The sequence below is a fragment of the Thamnophis elegans genome, chromosome 2, assembly GCF_009769535.1.
Source record: "Thamnophis elegans isolate rThaEle1 chromosome 2, rThaEle1.pri, whole genome shotgun sequence".
In the NCBI taxonomy this organism is placed as follows: domain Eukaryota; kingdom Metazoa; phylum Chordata; class Lepidosauria; order Squamata; family Colubridae; genus Thamnophis; species Thamnophis elegans.
The window spans coordinates 57,997,561-58,016,581 of NC_045542.1; the positions used below are offsets into that span (position 1 = coordinate 57,997,561).

General features: G+C 39.6%; 1 protein-coding gene across 2 annotated transcripts in view; it reads right to left on the reverse strand.

Annotated features, from left to right (window-relative positions):
- Positions 1-19,021, reverse strand: part of SEPTIN9 (septin 9) — a 282,042-nt gene that overhangs the window by 197,186 nt on the left and 65,835 nt on the right. Inside the window, exon 1 of one of the 2 annotated variants that reach the window (XM_032209327.1) lies at positions 5,638-6,612. The exons of the other annotated variant lie outside the window; for it this stretch is intronic. Coding sequence (XP_032065218.1) covers positions 5,638-5,659 — 22 coding nt within the window. The 5' untranslated portion in view covers positions 5,660-6,612. Of the gene's footprint in view, positions 1-5,637; positions 6,613-19,021 lie in introns of those variants that run through there. 2 annotated transcript variants of the gene reach the window in all.

Here is a 19,021-nt window from a genome sequence, read left to right on the forward strand (position 1 = left end):
TGGTCTTATTTTTCTAAGGAACCTTTGCAATGTGTCATGATACCTCTCTTCAATCTGCACTGGTTTGCTGTTAAGAATCAGAGCACACATATGATAAACCTATTGCAACACAAGATTAAACTTTGGATGGAGCTAAGTTGCCCACATCTGGACTATCTTATGGACAGCAAGGTCACACTTCATTTGCAATTTGCTTTGGTCACTTACTATTTCTCTCATTCAGAATGAAAAAACCAACGCTGCCATGGAGTGGACTCTGTTTTCTATATGTCAATATCCCAAACGAAATCTCAGTCTCAAATAACCATACTAAATGAAACACGGAAGCACTGAATCTCTCTCTTACAGGTTTCTGCTTGTACACTAGTTGCACAAGACTGCACTTCCCGTAAAAAGAGTAAGTTCACAAATTGGGAGTTCCTTGATTCTCAGATAGTACTGGGTTTGCAAATAGAAGTTGTGGAGAGACTATCCCGGCTATGTTGAGACTGATGGATTATAACATCTCTTGGCTGCTATTTATGTTTAATTTCTTTTTTTGTATTGTATTTTAACTTGGTTTTATGATTGTTCGCCACCCAGTCACTGTTTTGAGATGGGTGGCTATACAAATTGAGTAAAATAATAGAGGCCGGTGTGCCAGCTGCAACTCTTCCCAAGTGAATATTTGGTGACTGTGATCTATGTCTTGGTTACATTCCGACTTCCCTACTGTAATACATTCTATGTGGGGTTAACTTGTAAAAATATCTGGAGTGTGAAATTGTACAAAATTATTTATTTATTGCTATTAAACACTAAAATATAGCATTAAAAATATTTAACGTATGAAACACCAAGCAATCTACCATGACAATTTCACTCACTGGGTAAACTAAATCTCCACATCTCCAAAATCTTTCCTAAAGAGTCAAGTCTTCACAGCCCTTTGAAAGCTTAATAATGTAAAGAGGACTAGGTATCCAGAAGTAAGCTCTTCCATGAATGGAAGGCCATCCTCTCCAGATCCCAATGCCATATTCTTAAAGGGACCCTCAGCAAACTCTCTCTTTCTGATGTCCTTGGGTGGTCAATTTAATATGGAGAAGATAACATACATAAATACATGCATGAATGCATGCATGCATGCATGCATGCATACATACATACGTACATACATACATATGTCCTAAGCCACTAAGAGTTTCGCATATATACCTACGTTCTAAGCCACTAAGAGTTCAGAGGTGACAACCAGCATCTTAAATTGCACTGGGAGTCTATGTGGCAACCAATGCAGTTCCCAAAGTGGCATGTTACCTGATAAATTTTGGATCTATCCATAACCATGTGTACTACTTGTGCCAGTTGAAGCTTATGTATTATGTCAAGATCTTCAAGGACATGTAGAGTATTAACCCCATGTAGAGGGAAGTGAAATTTTGAAAAGGGCATGAGTTATCATACCCAAAGTTTCAAAATCCAGAAATGGCTACAATGGGCACATGAGATGCAATTGCATTAACCCTTTCCTGCTACAATTTCAACTTGCAAATAAATTAAAAGAATCACATGACGACTGTACTGAAATACTTAATTCTTTACTGATCAGACTGTTTAATTGACTCCTAATATGGTTCTACCTGGTAATTAACGAGATTCTCTTTTGAAGATACTTCTGCTGTCAAAAGTCCTTGATCAGGCCCTAGGAGAATATGGACTTCTTTCTGATTAGAAAAAGCATTAGAGGACCAATTCTCTAAGCATTTCAAAAATCTGTAAATATCTCTCTTTTTCAGCAAGTTTTTAACAATTATTTGAGCGCACTATTAATGGCATTTATTTTCATTTGCATTACATTAAGTTCAGTTAGCCATCTTGAATGTTCACCTAAGCAAAAGAATGAGTGAATGAAGACTTCATGATTTGTTAAATATTTCACAATGTCTTTGGATATTACTGTCACAGTACTATGAGATGGAACATCATTTATACAGCTCCTCTGTGTGAACTGAACCAGTGAACTGAACTTTTTGGTGAAATATTTCTATGACTTTCCTGGACTGATTCTGGCTATATCCAGATTAGTCATCAGATTCTATTGATCAGAAAAAAATCAGTTTTAATATAATTTAGGTAATATAATTATGTAATATCCTAAACTCTGAAACATCCCTATACATCGATTATGCTTTCATTAGAGTTACTGATTTCCAGGATTGTATATAGGACATGATTCCAAATAGGTACTTTGGCATGTGCCTTATAGAAAATGAGGCAACTATCTACAATTAAATTAGTCACATCTTTCCCCCATATTTGCTTTGGTATCTAATACAACTGCCATGTGATCCTGAGAGAAGAGGTTTTAGTGTGTATGCTCCTTCTGTTCTGAAGCATATTTTTAGAACCAAAGCTGATTCATTATTCAGACCTCCTGATTTGTCATTAGTCCTAGTTCAGACTTCCTACCTTGTCTGCTATTGCTAATTTATTTTTCAGATTACTAAAGATTACTGATTACTGACTCATTCCATATCTCTTCATTCCTTGTTTATCCCATCCATGATTCTGTCCGGACAGACAAGCGCGTAGTAGAATACTAATAGGGTTCCTAATAAGAAGTGCTCAGCTTAATAAAATCTCTGTCAGGCCTGTAGCCATATTTACTTTTGGATCTTTGGCCTGCCACACTTTCTATTATTCTACTATGCATTTTCTATTGTGGGGAAATGGGAGGGGGGATTGTAGGAGTGAGATGCGTTGTAGCCATAACAAAATTCTTTCTAGAAAACCAAGGTCATCCTTTGTCTTTGCACCTCTGCAGAACTGGATGGGTGGAACTGCCAGCATGGCAGTGGAAGATTAAACCATGTGATGGACTTGTGGGCGTGGGGGCCAGATCTTGAACTTTCAACTGGATGGGGAAAATCAGCTTTCAGATTCTGTTTCCCCCAGACGTACCAACATGGCTCTCCTAATAAATAGGAACTTTGAGCAATACTTTGCCTTGGACTCTGATTTACTTTTGGATGCTATTTGGATGCTCTCCCTCACAAATGATCATCCAGAGTAACAGCTAATGAACCGACAGCAAACAGCCCCAAGCTCAGTACTTTGATGTTTTGGGAGAGCAACTATGGCTGATGATGCTTCTTATTTTTCAAGGTATTTTCCAGACATGGAGTGGATGGTTAGGTATAGAAAAATCTGCGCTATTGTTTCAATGGAATCCGATCAACACAAAGGCATTTGAAAATTAAAGCAGGCGCCAGTCATTGAAGGTCACACAAACAAAAGCTATCTATTGCAGATCCTTGTATTTTACCAAACAACTCCATTTGCAGAGTGCAGGTCATAATGAAGAGCCTTGGTGGTGCAATGGTTAGAATGCAGTACTGCAGGGCTAACTCAGTGCTCACTCCAGGAGTTAAATCCCAACCAGTTCCAAGGTTGACTCGGCCTTCCATCCTTCCGAGGTGGATAAAATGAGGACCCAGATTGTTGGGGGCAATAGGCTGACTCTGTAAACCACTTATAGAAGGCTTTAAAGCACTGTGAAGCGTTATATAAGTCTAAATGCTGTTGCTAATGATGAAACATTCATGGTTACAGCTTTATTTATTCTTTGTACAATTTTACATTTTTTGCAAATTGGCAGAACAGAACTTACAATCCCTTCCTGGAGATAAAAGCATACAGGGAAAAGAATACAAATAAGAATATTTAATATGAGACATACTTGCCATATAGGACTTTTCTCTAGTACTTTGAAAGAGGGAGAAAGGTTAAAGTAGGATGGTAGCTAATCATCTTTTTTCTCAGTCTGATATGCCAGCTGGAAATTTGGGGAGTTGTATTAGACATTGGAGAATGTAAGAGGTTTATTGGACGTATTACTGCTGCCTAAATCAGAAAGAAAAGTAGTGTTCCCTTAAGCAATAAGCCTGCTGTTAGAGCCACGTAAATGTGCAACTCAGACTTTGTTCTTCAGAGCCCAGATTAGACCAACACTGAGTTCACTTTTCCTTTGCCACTGTTGCACTCCACCCTTGCTTGGTGGTTTCCTCTAGAACATGTGGTTTTGCTTCCAGTGTGAATACCCAACAAAGTTAGCAACGCCCAGGAGAGCTGAATGGCTTCCCAACTTGTGTTTTCACTCATGCCAGGGAAAAAAGACAGGTTTTAAAAATTGGAAGGAGACAGAATATTGTGTACTCTGCCATCAAATACATCTCAAAGTTAGGTTGATTGCAAATCATTGTAGCTTCTTCATCCAGGAAGAGCACAGCAGCTGCTTTCCTCAACAGCATTCAAGGCTGTTCTAGCCATTTCTGGCTTATTTTCTTGGGAATCCAGGCAACTCTCCTACTGCTTCCCCCCCCCCCAACACACACACAATGGTTGAGTGGTTTAATGACTGAGGGACCAGCAGCAGGCTCTGGACCCTGATATGAGCTCAGCCATATTGAATATCGATTACAGTCCCAAATTGTATTCTCTAGAGAGAGCTGGTAGAGCAGGAAGGATCCCACCTAAGGCTATTTGGCAAATGCAGGGAAATAATGGGATATGAGTGACAAAACATGTCTGCTGTTATCTGCTGTGTCACGTGAATTCTACCCATTAACTCTGTTGTTTACAGGTAAGGTATTTTTAAGACCTCAAGAGACCAGCTCAGAGATTCTTTTGAAGATACCAACTGCTAAAAGTATTGCAAAAACAGATGTCTCATAAACTTGCCATCAGTCCAGGGCTGAAAAATAATGAACAAAATAGCTTCAAGGCTCCCAGGGAGAGTCAATAGCTGGTTATTGTGTCTACAGCGGTGACAGGTATACAGTGGGCCCATTGTGAGCCTCTTCTTTTCCTTAGCAATCCATTTACACCTTGTCTTCAGCAAGTGGACCTCTGTGGAGAATGGTGGCTTCTCAGGCACACGCCATTAGCAGAAAAGCACCATGTCAAATATACTTGATGATGAAATACAGGGCCCAAGGGCAGCAACCTTCTAGTATAATGTTTCCTACCCAGGGAGCAGGCATATATCCAGGCCACTCTCTCCCCTAGCAACCGTACCCCTCTTGTTTATCAGCCAATCCTCCCTGTAGCAATATAAACATCTCCAGAGGACAAAGGAGTAGGCGGGAGAGCTTCTGCCTTTCACACAAGTTTTGGCATGAAAGCCAGTGCTAAACCACAACACACAGGCAAACAAAGCAAGCGGCCAACTTCCAGGACATAAAGTCATCCTTGAGCCACCAGCTGGGATAGGCTTCCCCACTCCTCCCACTCCCAAATTCCACCCCCCCACCTCCAAACTGTCAAAGTTCATGCAAAGAGGTAGCCAAAAGATCCATTCCTTTCTCTGGCAGAAGGGAAAAGCCAAAAAAACTGAAGGAAGCACCAATGGGATCCAAGAAGCCCAACACTGCTTTGCCCCGTGGTGGGTCTCCCGCAGCACCGTCTACTTTGAGATCATTCAGGAGGCGGAAAGGATAGTAGAGCTAAACCAAGGTCATCTGGGACTGCCGAAATGCCACAAGAGTTGTGTTGAGGGTTTTTTTCCCCATTACAGCCCAAACCACAGGAGGGGTGAATGGGGAGAAAGGCAGGATGAGGCACCACGTCTACATAGCCACGATTCCAGCCACTCACCTGTAATCCGGTCCCGGTCCATGACTGGGAAATAGATTTAGCATCCACGTGTCCCGAAGTCTATTTAATTACTTTCCCTGCTGCTGTTGCTGCCGCCGCCTTTTTGCCTCTCCGTCCAAACCAAGCTAAACAAACGTTCTCCAGCCGAATTTCTTCAATGGGTTGCAATCGCGAATGCCGTCCGGATTACCACATTTCCGTGCGCGGATCAGACGCTTCTGCTCCCCAACTGAAGCAGCTTTGCATCATTGAAAGAAAAGGAGCGAAAAAAGAGAGATGCCAAAGGCCTGACCCAGGAAAAAAAAATCGGAACGCAATTTCTCTTCCACCCCGCTATTCCCCCCTCCCCAACCAAACATATATTCCGCCACGTGCAGGACTACTGAGAAACCCAATTCCCCCGCAAGACTCTCTTAAAGGCACAGAGCAAGCACTTCCTCCGGGACGCCGCGGCTCGCTCGACTTGTCATTTAATCATCCGGAAGGCGCTGGGCAAAGTCGGCTCCTTGAAACAAAACAAGCCCCTAATCCATCGACATTAAACGGCGTCCTCGGATTTCTCCAGGCTTAATTCACTGCCGCCGTTTCTCCTTCTCTTTCTCTTGCCTTTTCTTTCTTTCTTTTTCTTTTGGCTGGAGCATAGAAAGCCCTCCAATCGGACTGACTCCTCCAGACAGCCTGGCTTTCAAACTCCTGATTTTTTCCCTTGTTTTTAAAGTCAGTTTCTATTTGTTCTTCTGTTCTGCTGACTTCAGTCTTCGGCCGAATGACAGAGAGGATCTCGCCCCGTCTGCTTGCTACCGGGGAGCTTTTGCAGCACTTCTTTGCTTCCCTGCTGGAGAGGCTTTCTTCCTCCTCGGCCTTGGCCAGAAGCCACAGGGTTGCCTTGGCACAGGGAACTGCCTGTCGGACTTTCCCTTGTCCCGCGGGCCAATAAGGCTGAGCGGTTGCAGCTAGCCTATAAGTGACAGGCTGCCTGGTTCTTGGGCTGCTCCTGCAGATATCCCCTCTCCCCCCCCCCCCCGCAAATTGGGCTTACTGATTACTGTCCAAAGGGCTCCGGCTGCGGGCTTTGAAAGCAGAAATGCAATTGTGCAACCGCTGTGACCTTCTCCACAAGATCGGATATTATGGCTCATTTCATAAAGGGGTTGCTGGGAGTTGGGGAGGCTCTGCTGGCAAAACCAAAAGCATTGTGGGTGGGTGGGAGATTTTTATCTCTTGGGGTTTCAGGGAAGAGATCTTGGGTGTTTTTGCAGTTGAGAGAAGGGCGCTGACCGTACTACCTGTCAATGACTACTTCAGCTTCAACGACAATAACACACAAGCACACAATAGATACAAACTCAAGGTAAACCGCTCCAAACTCTATTGCAGAAAATACAACTTCATCAACAAGAGTGGTCAATGCCTGGAATGCTCTACTTGACTCTGTTGTTACATCCTCAAACAATCACAGCTTCAACCTTAAATTGTCCACCGTGGACCTCCTCACCCCATTCCTAAGAGGTCAGTAAAGGCAACGTGCATAAGCGCACCAGTGTGCCTACCATCCCTGTCCTACTGTCCCCATTTATTTGTATCCATTTTCTGTGTTCTTATTCATGTTTATTCTTGTTCCTTGTTATCTTGTACATGTTTGACAAACCAAAGAAAGAAAGAAAGAAAGAAAGAAAGAAAGAAAGAAAGAAAGAGAAAGAAAGAAAGAAAGAATTGTTTTCAGCGATTGAATGAGCTCAGTCAACACAACCATGCATCAACTTCTTCTTGTGCCATGTCCAATGTCGTCAGATCCTATTATAGGATCCCGGAGATCCTATTTTTATCAACAACCACAGGAACACAACCCCTAAGTCTATCCAACAACCATGCCTCAACTTCTTCTTGTGCCATGTCCACTGTCATAGGATCCTATTATAGGATCCCGGCGATCCTATTTTTATCAACAACCACAGGAACACAACCCCTAAGTCTATCCAACAGGAGGGAACCAGAGCACTCCCAATGTGAGTTAGGCTGGTATGTATCACCTAGGCAGGTCTGGAGAGGAATGGATGGTTTGCTAGGGGAAAAGAAGTCTTTTAAGGTCCATTAGTAACTTGGGACTCATTAAACAAAACATGGGGCTTGACAGAATGCCCCGGGTTCAGCAAACTGCCTCATGCGATGCGTAGCTGGTGAGTCAGGCCAGGAGTTATTTAGTGCTTTGTTCCTTTTCAATGCTACGGTTCTGTCAACAAACTTCCCTTAAATTAATTTTAAAGATCCTCTGTCATAAGCAATCAAAAACATCCCCGTAAAAAGTTATACATGTTTTTTAGGAAGGGCTTATGGAGTAAACACAGAGATTCCTGCCAGCTGCTACTTACGAGATTGCCCTAGAAAAATTCAACATGAATAGCCAATACTAATAAGTAGGCCTCTACTGGAAACTCTCCAGAGGGAGCTCTGGAAGAAGTAAAATATTCGCAAGACTTGTGGAACAATGCTTAGAAATCTATTTCTGCTTAGTTAGTCCATAAAAGTGGCTGGATCCTCCTAACAAATTATCTCTAACAGTTTAATCACATCAATCAATTCATTAGAACTGATCGATACGTGGGGACCTCTCAGTTCCACCTTTTTAGAGGACAGAACTTGTAGGGCTTTATTGTGCTGCACATATACTTTACAGCACATTCAGTTTGGGAAGGTGCCTTCTCCAATTGTTTTTTTCTTTTGCTTTTCTGAGTCTTTCCATGGCTTGAGAACATTGACCAAAGCAGGAACTCTAAATTTAGGGCTGCTCTAGCCTGCTTGACCTGAAGTGGGATCATTGCACACTTTTGCAGCTACTCCCAAAAATGGCATTTATCTTTGGGTTCAAGGGGATGATACTGCTGTATTGAGTGAGTCATCGCCAGATTATTAAAACGGATGAATCATCTTCCCATGGAAGCAGAAAGGGCTGATAAAATCCCCTTCAGTACTGCAGCTTCCACATTTTGCCATGTACTGATTCACATGCATGCTTGCCTTTCTACATTTCTCTTAAATATAGCTTTCTGGTTACTCAAAACCCAGGGTGGGAAGTCAACTAATGCTGTTCCTTCAAAGAAAGAGGGGGGGAAAATGGAACCGTAGCCACTTTGGAAATAAATAATTCAAACTTCTGGATAATAATAGAAGCTCTTCATATTGTGACACTTGCATAGCTTCTAAAATTTTAGCAAGTTCTTTTTTTTTTGAACAAACAAACATAAACAGATATAAAACATTAAAAAAACATCCTCCAGTTACATACAGTGTGTCGATTGGTTACAAAACGTTTATGCTCTCTCACCACAGTGTTCATTTACAATTTTTATAGAATCTCATACTATCCATCTAATATACAGTATATGCATACAATTATTATCATTATTAAACATTTAGTCAAACATTTATTTGACTACAACCATTGTTACTTCCTTTTATGTGAGAAGTTTAAAATAAATTTACATTATGGCATTTCATCACATCATCCCAAAACCATCCCGTAATATTACAGCTTTTTTTATTCTGTATAAAATTGTTTATCTTTGGTTACAAAAATTTTACGTATCCTCTCTATAGTCCTCACTTACAATTTATATAAAATTTCATATTATCAATCTAATATATTATATATATATATATATATATATATATATATATATATATATATATAAATAATCATTGTTAATCATTTATATGACTATAACTATTATTACTTCATTTTATGTGTAATATTCTAAGTTTAACTAAATTTAAATTAATTTTTATTGTGCATTCTATTACATCATCCTGTATCCATCCAATGGTAATACAATCTTATATCTCTTGCCATTTGTAGTATTTGTGTTCTAATTATTTTCTTGGTAGATCTTATATGGACTTCTCTTGGCACCTTGTTTTTCACTGCATATCTTGTAAAGACTCGGAACCCCTCGTCTGTTCCTTCCATCAACTTCCCTTTGGTTATCACCGATGCTTCTGCCAAAATTTATATCATTACTTCTACTAAATTTTCTCCCTTTTCTTCTTCTATATTCTGGAATCTGAGATAAAAGTCTGATCTGTCGCTCTCCCATTCCAATATTCCACTCTTGTCTTTTCAACCATGCTCAATCTGCTGTAATATCTCCAATTTTATTATCTCTTTGTTTATCTTTTTCTTCATTTTTTGAAATCTGTCCTTGTTTTTCATCATCACGGTAAATATTCTCAATTTTTCCATCTATTTTTTCTGTTCTTTGTTCAATATTCTCCATTCTCCTTTCAATGACCTCTGTCCTTGCTTGTATTTTTTGAATTTTTTGCATAATCATCTGCAAAGTCACTTCCTTTTCTTTTTCGTGTTGGAACATCATCTGTATTGGTCTTTTCCTCCAGATAGTAATCACTGCCACTTTATAAATTCCAAGGCTTTTTTATTAAGTTCGAAACAAGTTCACTGCAATCTTCTCTCTTTCAAGTCAAGCTTTCTTTTCACTTCAGTCCAGCTACTGATAGTACCCCAGAAGAGCACCTATATAAAATATCTGTGCTCATCCCACTATCATTTTCAATAAACAAGCTCAAAGACCTTGAAATGTAGATCAAATGCTAAAGGGAAAGAAGAAAAACAATGTTTCCAAGCCTCCAAGCCTCTAAGTGACAGTGTTATTCTTTTCCTCTGCTTTTACTTCCTTCTTTATATTCCAACTTAAGGGGAAAAAGATTCTTAAAAGAAAATGCAATAGAGCATTGAAAAAAAAGAAAAAGTCAATCAATAAGTATTGAAAAAAGAGGAATAGAAGAGAGAAAAAACCCAGTCCAGTTTAAAAAATAAGAAGCATTTGTAAAAATTCCATCAATAAAAGATTAAAGAAAAATAGCACACTAAGTTTGACTCAGCTTTAATCTTGTCACCTAACCTCTTCTGTCTTCAATTTTAACTTTACTTTTGATCTTTTTGAGTGTTCTCTTCTCTAATAATAAAATTTATCTCACCAATTTGACACACTTTCTCTCCCACTTTCCTTCCATTCTGGAGCTGTCCCAATTTTCAGCAGCTTTAATGGCTACTTCTCTGTCACTGGAAAAAAGGGCTTCTCCTGGATCTACCTTCGACTTTGCGATGTCCCTGGGATCAGCAGGATGTGCCCTTCTCTATCACCATCTCTATGGGATAGCTTAGGTCCAAAAGGACCGTCCAGCAGCAGAGATATCGGCGGCAATCTTGGAGCTTCAAGATTGCATGTCATATTGTCGCGACTTCATTCCCGCCTCCCTGAAAATTTTAGCAAGTTCATAGGGCAGAAAGGACCATGGAAGTTAACTAATCTACTTTGTGTACACTGCAGGGTGTGTAACATCTCTGACAGATAACCCAGCCTCTGTATCCCCCAACAAATGAAATTTTGCCACTTCATGTGACAGCTGTCAGGCCTGCATTTATATTCCTTTTAGAATTTTGGCCTGCCATACTTTCTCTTATTTCATTATGTTGTTTCTTTAAGTATAGTCAATTGGGGGGGGGGGATTAGAAGGAGCAGGATTTTGGAATGTATTGTTTTTCATTCTTTGCTAGAAGCCAAGGTCATCCTTTGTCTCCGCACATTCACACCTGACCAGAAGAAGCTGGGCGTGGACGCCAGCGTGGAAGGAGGAGATTGGACCATGTGATGGATTGTGGGTGTGGGGAGAAGATCATGAACTTTTAACTGGGTGGGATTCTGATGTAACTTCCAGAGTTGGGATCCCACAGCTATGTGCCAACATGCCTGCTTTATTAAATTGGAACTTAAGCATAGTTTTGCCTTCAATTCTGATTTGATTCTACATGGTATTTGGAACGCTGACAACAGCCTGTTCTTCTCTCCCACAGCAAAAACAAAAGTTTCTCCTGAACCAGCTTCCTTGTGACTTTAACACATTGTTTTTTGTTCTTGCCCTTTGAGTAATAAGAATATACTGTATATATACTCTTTCTTCTATGTGACAACCTTCAGATATGTAGACTGCATCCCATGAGTGTCAAACTTGTGGCCCATGGGCCAGATGGATCATGTGCTGGCCACACCCACACCTGGTTTAGCGAAGGGAGAAAGAGTCATGATATGTCACGTGACGACATGAGTTTGATACTCCTAGTCTATCCTATCAACTCTTGGTTGTCTTTAAACACCCAGATCTTTTCATATGGCTTGTTTCTAGACCTCTTAATATCTTGATAGCCTTCCTCTGATCTAACTCCCATTTGTCACTGTCCTTTTGCACTGTCATACCCAGAATTGTTTACCATCATATATTCTTGCCTATAGTTTATAGACTCATACTGCAGGATTAGTTAATGTCTGTTGTTAGTAGATCCGTGGGGGTGCAATGGTTAGAATGAAGTACTGCAGGCTACTTTTGCTGACTTCCGGTTGCCAGGACTTCGTGTCCCACAGGGCCAAGGTTGACTCAGCCTTCTATCCTCCCAAAGTCAGTAAAATGAGGATCCATTTTTTGGGGTGGGGGCAATGTGCTGACTTTGTAAACTGCTTAGAGAGGGCTGTAAAGCACTTAGAAGTGGTATATAAGTCTAACTGCTATGTCACTGTTATTGTCTGTCTCATCAGTTTTTAAGATACATGGACTTCATCTCTCAGAATGCTGGCTGGGAAATTTTGGGAATTAAAGTCCACATACCTTAAAGTTGATAAGATTGAGAAATATAGAGATAAAGAATGGAGCATATGATCTAGCGGCCTCCCTATTTTTGATAAGAGCCATTTTGGCCTTTAGGACAAACTAGATTCCCTTCACTTATTTTGGGATGAATCCTTCTTGGTGACATAGCAACAAAACAGAACCATAGTGGAAAATGCTATAAAGCTAAACAATTTAAACCCATTGAATGATGTAATAAAACATTACGTTGAGTTCATGCTGTGCTAAGAGCTGAATTTCAGTAAACATTTTGTAAAGGTGAAATGAAACAGTCCACCTAGTAAAAAAAAACCAAAACAGATGCAGGGTGCTCTGTGTGTGTGTGTGTGTGTGTATTTTTTGTGCCCATCAGCTATATTATTATTCCAGGAAAGTACACCAAGGGGAAGTCTGCTAGCTTATTGCAAAATGTTAAGGTAATCTTGAAATTACTTCAGTGCAGCATGTTCATGACTTTAAATGACAGTGTCCACAGGCATGCTCTTCATATGACCCTACTTTGTCCAACTGAAGGTTTAAAGGCAGCATCTTAGTGCCATCCAACCCAAATGTCACTGGAACAGAACTCCCAAAAGTTGAGATTAGTGGTTGTTTCTAGCATTCTAGGGGAATTTTGTGATAGTTGCCATGAAACATTTAACCAGTCACAAGACATCAATTTACTGAAAGATGGATTAGTGAGGATTAGCCACCTCCTCTTCCTCCTTCTCCTCCCAGCTGCTGTCAACTCCCAACATCATTGTTTTCTAAGGAGTAAATGTTTAAATAAAGCACTAGCAGAAGCCAGCCACTATTTTTATCTTCTAAGAAGGCCAGTGAAGCTGAAGCTGTCCTTAGAAATAAGAAATGATGCCACGGGCTGACACTCTGCTTTGCAGCATGTCCGTTTCCCTCTTCTTGAATCTTGATAGGGAAATAAGTCAGAAGGGAAGGAGTTTGTTACAAACCAAGACAGAACACTACAATGTGGACTCTACCCAGTGGTGGGATTCAGCCAGTTCGTACCACTTTGGGAGAACTGGTTGTTAAGTTTCTGAGCTGTTTGGTGAACTGGTTGTTGGAAGAAAACATTAGGGCAGAGAACCGGTTGTTATGTTATTTGAATCCCATCACTGCCTATAACATAGAGGATTCTTGCATTAAGGCCCATCTTCTCTAAATGATGCTATTAATTCTACATTATCCTACTCCAGTAAAGAATACTCCCAACTGCTGCCATTCCCATCACCACTTGAGCTTCACCAGTTCATTCAAGAATTGTAGGGTAATGAGAGTTTATTTCTGTCTGAAATGCAGGGGACCTTCCCTTCAGCAAACGGAAATTTAGGAGGGCCTTCTCAGCAAACTTCCTGCACTGGTCAAATGAAACAGTCATTTCTTCCATTATCTTTCATCATCATAAGCAGCTGAATTGCATTGCTGCAATAGAAAAGCTTTTTTTTTTCTCAAAGGGGATGTGGAGATTGGAAGAAAAGCTAAATCCAATTATAGGCTAGTAGTTAGGGTTTGGATAGTGTTTGGCTTTTAAAAATAAATTTCAAGGCAACAGTGCTTGCAAGACAAATGAAGCATCCATTATGCAAACATACTGAGACGTTCAAGTAGTTTCAGAAATACAGAAGATACCACAACATTCCAACTTTGAGAATTATTCTCCCTATAAAGACTATGATGGAAGATAAATGAGCACAACTGTTTTCAATAGCTGTGATACATTCATTAGTCCAGTCATCATATATTGTAGTTAATAAAAGTCATTTATGGAGGATCCTTATGGCAAGCCAGACAATGATTACTAATAGTTTAACATTGTCTACTCTGAGATCCATGTGTCTGTCCCAACCCTGCTTTAAATGAAACACCATTCCCTATTTTAGTGTTAACTGGGATATGATTTTTTTTCTCCTATGCTTTGTTAATAATATGGTGACATTTTTGTAAGCTTCTAACTTATGCTTTTAATTTTCTTTCTTTCTTTCTACCTCTATTGCAAGGCACTGTAGTCAGCTAATTTTATTCCAAAAATCGATTGAATCGATTGATGAAACCTAGCATTTTTATTTCAAAAAATAGCTGGCTTCGTCAGTCAATCTTTTAACTAATCATCTTTTAACAGTGATATAGCTAACAATAATTTAGCTTATCTCACTTAGGGGCCAAAAGAGCAATGTTATAGTAATATGGCAGAAAACATCCAGTACTAAAGAATGTGCAGAGTCCTTGATGCTCTCTGAGCTTGGTTGCTTCCTTGCAGATGTTTTGTTACAAAATTAGGTACAACATCAGTGCACTAGAGAATGTTTATGCCCATGGTTAGATGCAAGGGGAAATAGGCCGAAAATGTCACTCAGCCAATTGCTGCCCCAATATCTCATATCAGATATCATATCAAGAATCAGTCTGATGTAGTGATTGTAGCATTGGGTTAAGAAATCAGGACTCCTGCCTTTGGCACAAAGCCAGCTGAGTGACCTTGGGCCAGTTGCTCTTCATCAGCCCCAGGAAGGAATCAATGACAAACCACAAAATATTGCCAAAAATATTTTATCTTACTCAGCAGTCGCTAGGAGTCAACACTGTCTCAAAGGCATACATTTATATTATACTAAATGAAGCTGATGAAGCTGTGAATAAATGGTATAAAGTTCTATAGGTTCAGTCACATACCATGCAATGTTAAAGTTTTCAATTTATGATGTAGCATGTCGGTGGAACTTTGATGCAGTTTATTCAATGGACTGGTTAAAGAAATCATAGCATAGTGTTCGAACCCAACCACTGGGTTTTCTCCCCAATGCTTCTTAATCTCACTATAGACCAGTGGTGGTACTCTGCCAGTTCTTACAGTTCAGGCTAACCGATTGCGGCGGCTACTGGAGGCTCCGCCACCTGCCCTAACATAATGCGTGACCTTCTACCCATGCGCAGAAGGTCGTGCATGTGAGCACACTCACATTTGCGAACCAGTAGTGAAGGTAAGTGAATCCCACCACTAATATAGACAGGGATATTCATTTGGAAATTACTGCTTTGCCATATATATATATATATATATATATATATATTATATATATATATATATATATATATCTATATATATATATATATATATATATATATATATATATATATATATACTACATACACACCACCCACATACACACACACACACAGCCTTGTTTCAATAATGTTAATACATAGATTGAAGAGAAATGTGGTTCCTCAAGGGATAATTCATGGGGAAAAGAGATGAACACCATTTCACAGTCTGATCTGGACCAAGTTCTAAAATCATAAAAGAAAAGAAAAGAAAAGAAATCCTGGGACAGGAAGAAACAGCCTGACTCCCACACCATGAATAGCTATGCTCCAAGGACGGATTTAGAAGTGGTATGTTATTCTGTGGCTAAGTTACACAATTAGAGGTTTTGGAATGCACCAGAGAGTCATTGAAGATCTTGTCTTTACAGCGCTTAAGTTCGTGCATGACCAGTAAAATTGCTCTTTTTCCTCTCAATCTCTCCCCTCCCCCCCTTCTCAATTCTGGAAACTGTTATTCATCTAGGAAAACAACACAGAGAAATGGAGAAAGACAGAAATCAGCTGAAGCATCAGTAAGCATGAGGAAATGTTGCAAGCCAATCCCAGAAATGAAATCTTTGCACGTGAGAAAATTGTCTGGACGAAGGGTTGGGTTGTTAGAAAGGTCAGGAGATAAGAGGACAAGAAATTGTGTGCAAGAAATTGACCTCCTTGTGACTATAAGAGGAGTCTTTTCGGTTGTCTTGGCAAGATTTTGGAAGTGGTTTACTCTTGCCTTCTTCTTAGGGGCCAAGAGACAATCAGCTGAATTTGTACTGAATGTAGGATTGGAACTTTCTCCCATTTTTTTAATCCAGAGTCTTTAACCACTACCCCAAATCAGCATACTTCGTATTATTTTCAAATTTGGCTTCCACTGGTCACAGAATTGTATGCCTCAGAGGACATAATTGTATTTCAAATTTACACTGAGCACCAGGCTGCACCACATGATTCATTTTGGGACACTTCAGAGACAGTGAAGAGAGATATATTGGGCCCTGATGCTGGAGATAATATAGATGTTAATTTTGAACAATCATGAAGAGTTTCTAGAAAGATTTGACTCCTGGGTTTTCTATTTCAACTTCCTTGTTTTAATCCTCTCTTTTCTGCAATCAAGTACAGCTATGCCAATGGCAGTTTTTCATTTCATTTAAATTTGAAAGTACTATGCTCATTGCTTCCATAACAGTGGTATCTTTTTGTTAATCATCCTCATCTGAAATAGTTAAGCAGTAATATAATTCTGCATTTTCTGACACAGATACGACTCTTTGCTGTTCCTATAGACCCCCAATTTCTCTGTACAGGTAGTCCTCAACTTGTAACCACAACTGAGCCCAAAATTTCTGTGTTAAGTGAGTTTTGGCCCCATTTTATGACATATTTTGCTACACTTGTTAAGTGAATTATTGCAGTTGTTAAGTTAGTCTCTTAATGCTGGCTGGGGAATGCTGGGAGTTGAAGTCCAGACATCTTCAAGTTGCCAGGTTGAGAAACACTGTGTAAAGTGAATGTGGCCTCCCCATTGACTTGCTTGTCAGAAGATTCTAAAAGATGAACACATGACCTTGGGACACTGCAACCGTCATAAATATGAACCGGTTGCCAAGCACCCAAACTCTGGTCATACTACCATGGGGATGCTGCATGGTCATAAGAGTGAAAAATGGCCATAAGTCGTTTTTTTTTCATTGCCGTTGTAACTTTGAGGAGTGCCTCTATGTTCCTGACACTTTTTCTCACATGCTTAAGTATGTTTTATTTTAACCATAGCTATTGAATAAATCTTTTATAATCTCATCTCACAAAACATGCATATTCATGCAATAATTTATCAAGAATGGTAGACTGTTGTTTGTGTAGATGTGTTTTAAAGGTGATTATCAGCTCCCCAAATAGTATTGTATAACTTGGCTGCTTTTGATGGATTTTTCATTTTACCTCAGTTTACACTTGAGATAGATTTATAGTTTGCAGCCTTTGCAGTGCATTTAGTTTCAACAGTTCTTCAGGGAACTGTTTATTGTTGTAACATCAGAAGATGTCCAGTCAACTGTTAACTATAATAGGCAAAGAATTCTGCTTCCATATCAGGTTTATGAAAAAGAAACTAGGAAGAACACATATTTCATAATCAAGGGAGCTGATGTCAGATGACCTACTTATCAGAAAGCTCTCTAAATAAAGCTGGAAGGCTGGGATGAGGGCTGCAAAAATCCTTGATCTTCTATTGATGTTTCACACTTTGAAAGCAAGATAGAAATGACTTAATAGCTTCATCATAAATAATCCATATTAAGTGGATTGGGAGACAATTGGACCTCTTTCCTTAAGAAGATATAAATGCCTTTGCTAAATGAGCAGAAAGTCCATCCAGCAGAGAAGAATAATATAATTGAGCACTGAGTGCCTTAACAGAAGTCGATTACAAATTGCTCATGGACCGCTGTCTACCTTCTGTAATAACTGTAAGGTAGAGCATGAGAAATGTTGAATACATCCCTTGTTTTGCTTTGGTTTTTCCTTAGACAAAGCTATTTCAAGATACTTGAATGCAGAGGAAAGGTTATGCAATTAAACACAGCACAGATCAAGCCCCAGCACCAGACAAATCTACATGACTGTAATGCCTATTCTGACTTTGTAATGTGAAGGAGGAATATTTGTCTTCACATTGGATTCTACACATATGCACGCTATTCCTTGTTCCCTCACCCTTTCCTCTACCACCATTCCCTCTGTCTCTTTCTGTCATACATTAGTCATTTCACTCTGAATTTAATATAAATGGAGAGACAGACAGTTCTTCCTCCTCCTTGCACAGACATAACCTACTCCAGATCTGCCAGCAGCAGAAAAATCTTTACCTTTCAACACCTTTGCTGTGAATTGTTCACCTCTGCTTGTCTGGATGCTGAAGTTTCTCAGAGTAATTCTGTTTGCCCAGCACTGTGAATTAGTCTGGTCGCCCTCCCAGTGTCTCTTCCCCTTTACTCCCAAGGCTAAGCATTCCTAAACAGATACATATTACTTGGCATTAAGAGATAATGAATGATTTATCTCTCTGCTGAGATATGGTGCCCAGGCAAAGGGTGAATTGGAATTCTACCAAAAGAATAACTGGATACAACTAAATTCCATTGTCCTTTGTTTAGTGTTCAATACTCCATGGAATCACAAAATGGTTTTGTTTCTAAACCATATCATCCCATCCTAAAAATTTTCACAGGCAATCAACGAAGATCCTTCCGGACTGAACTTTATTTCTTCCATATCTTCCTCAACCATTCATTTTTTTTTAAAAAAAACATGAGAATAATATCCAGACTGTATCCAGATAAGTCAATGTTTGGACTGTGGGAGCATAAGTCTGAGATCTCAGAAAATAGCAGGGTTGAGATGTAGCACAGTTATAGGGGAGAAAAAAAATCCAATAACCAAGAAAATAAAGCATATATTTTACAAAAAGAATTTATTTTTGTGGCGCATAATGCTAGGTTTCATTTTCTTTTTTAACAGTGTGCAGTTATCCTGGAATGCCATAGGGAAGGCATATTTTGCTTCTATAGAATAGACTAGAATAGAATAGTATAGAATAGTA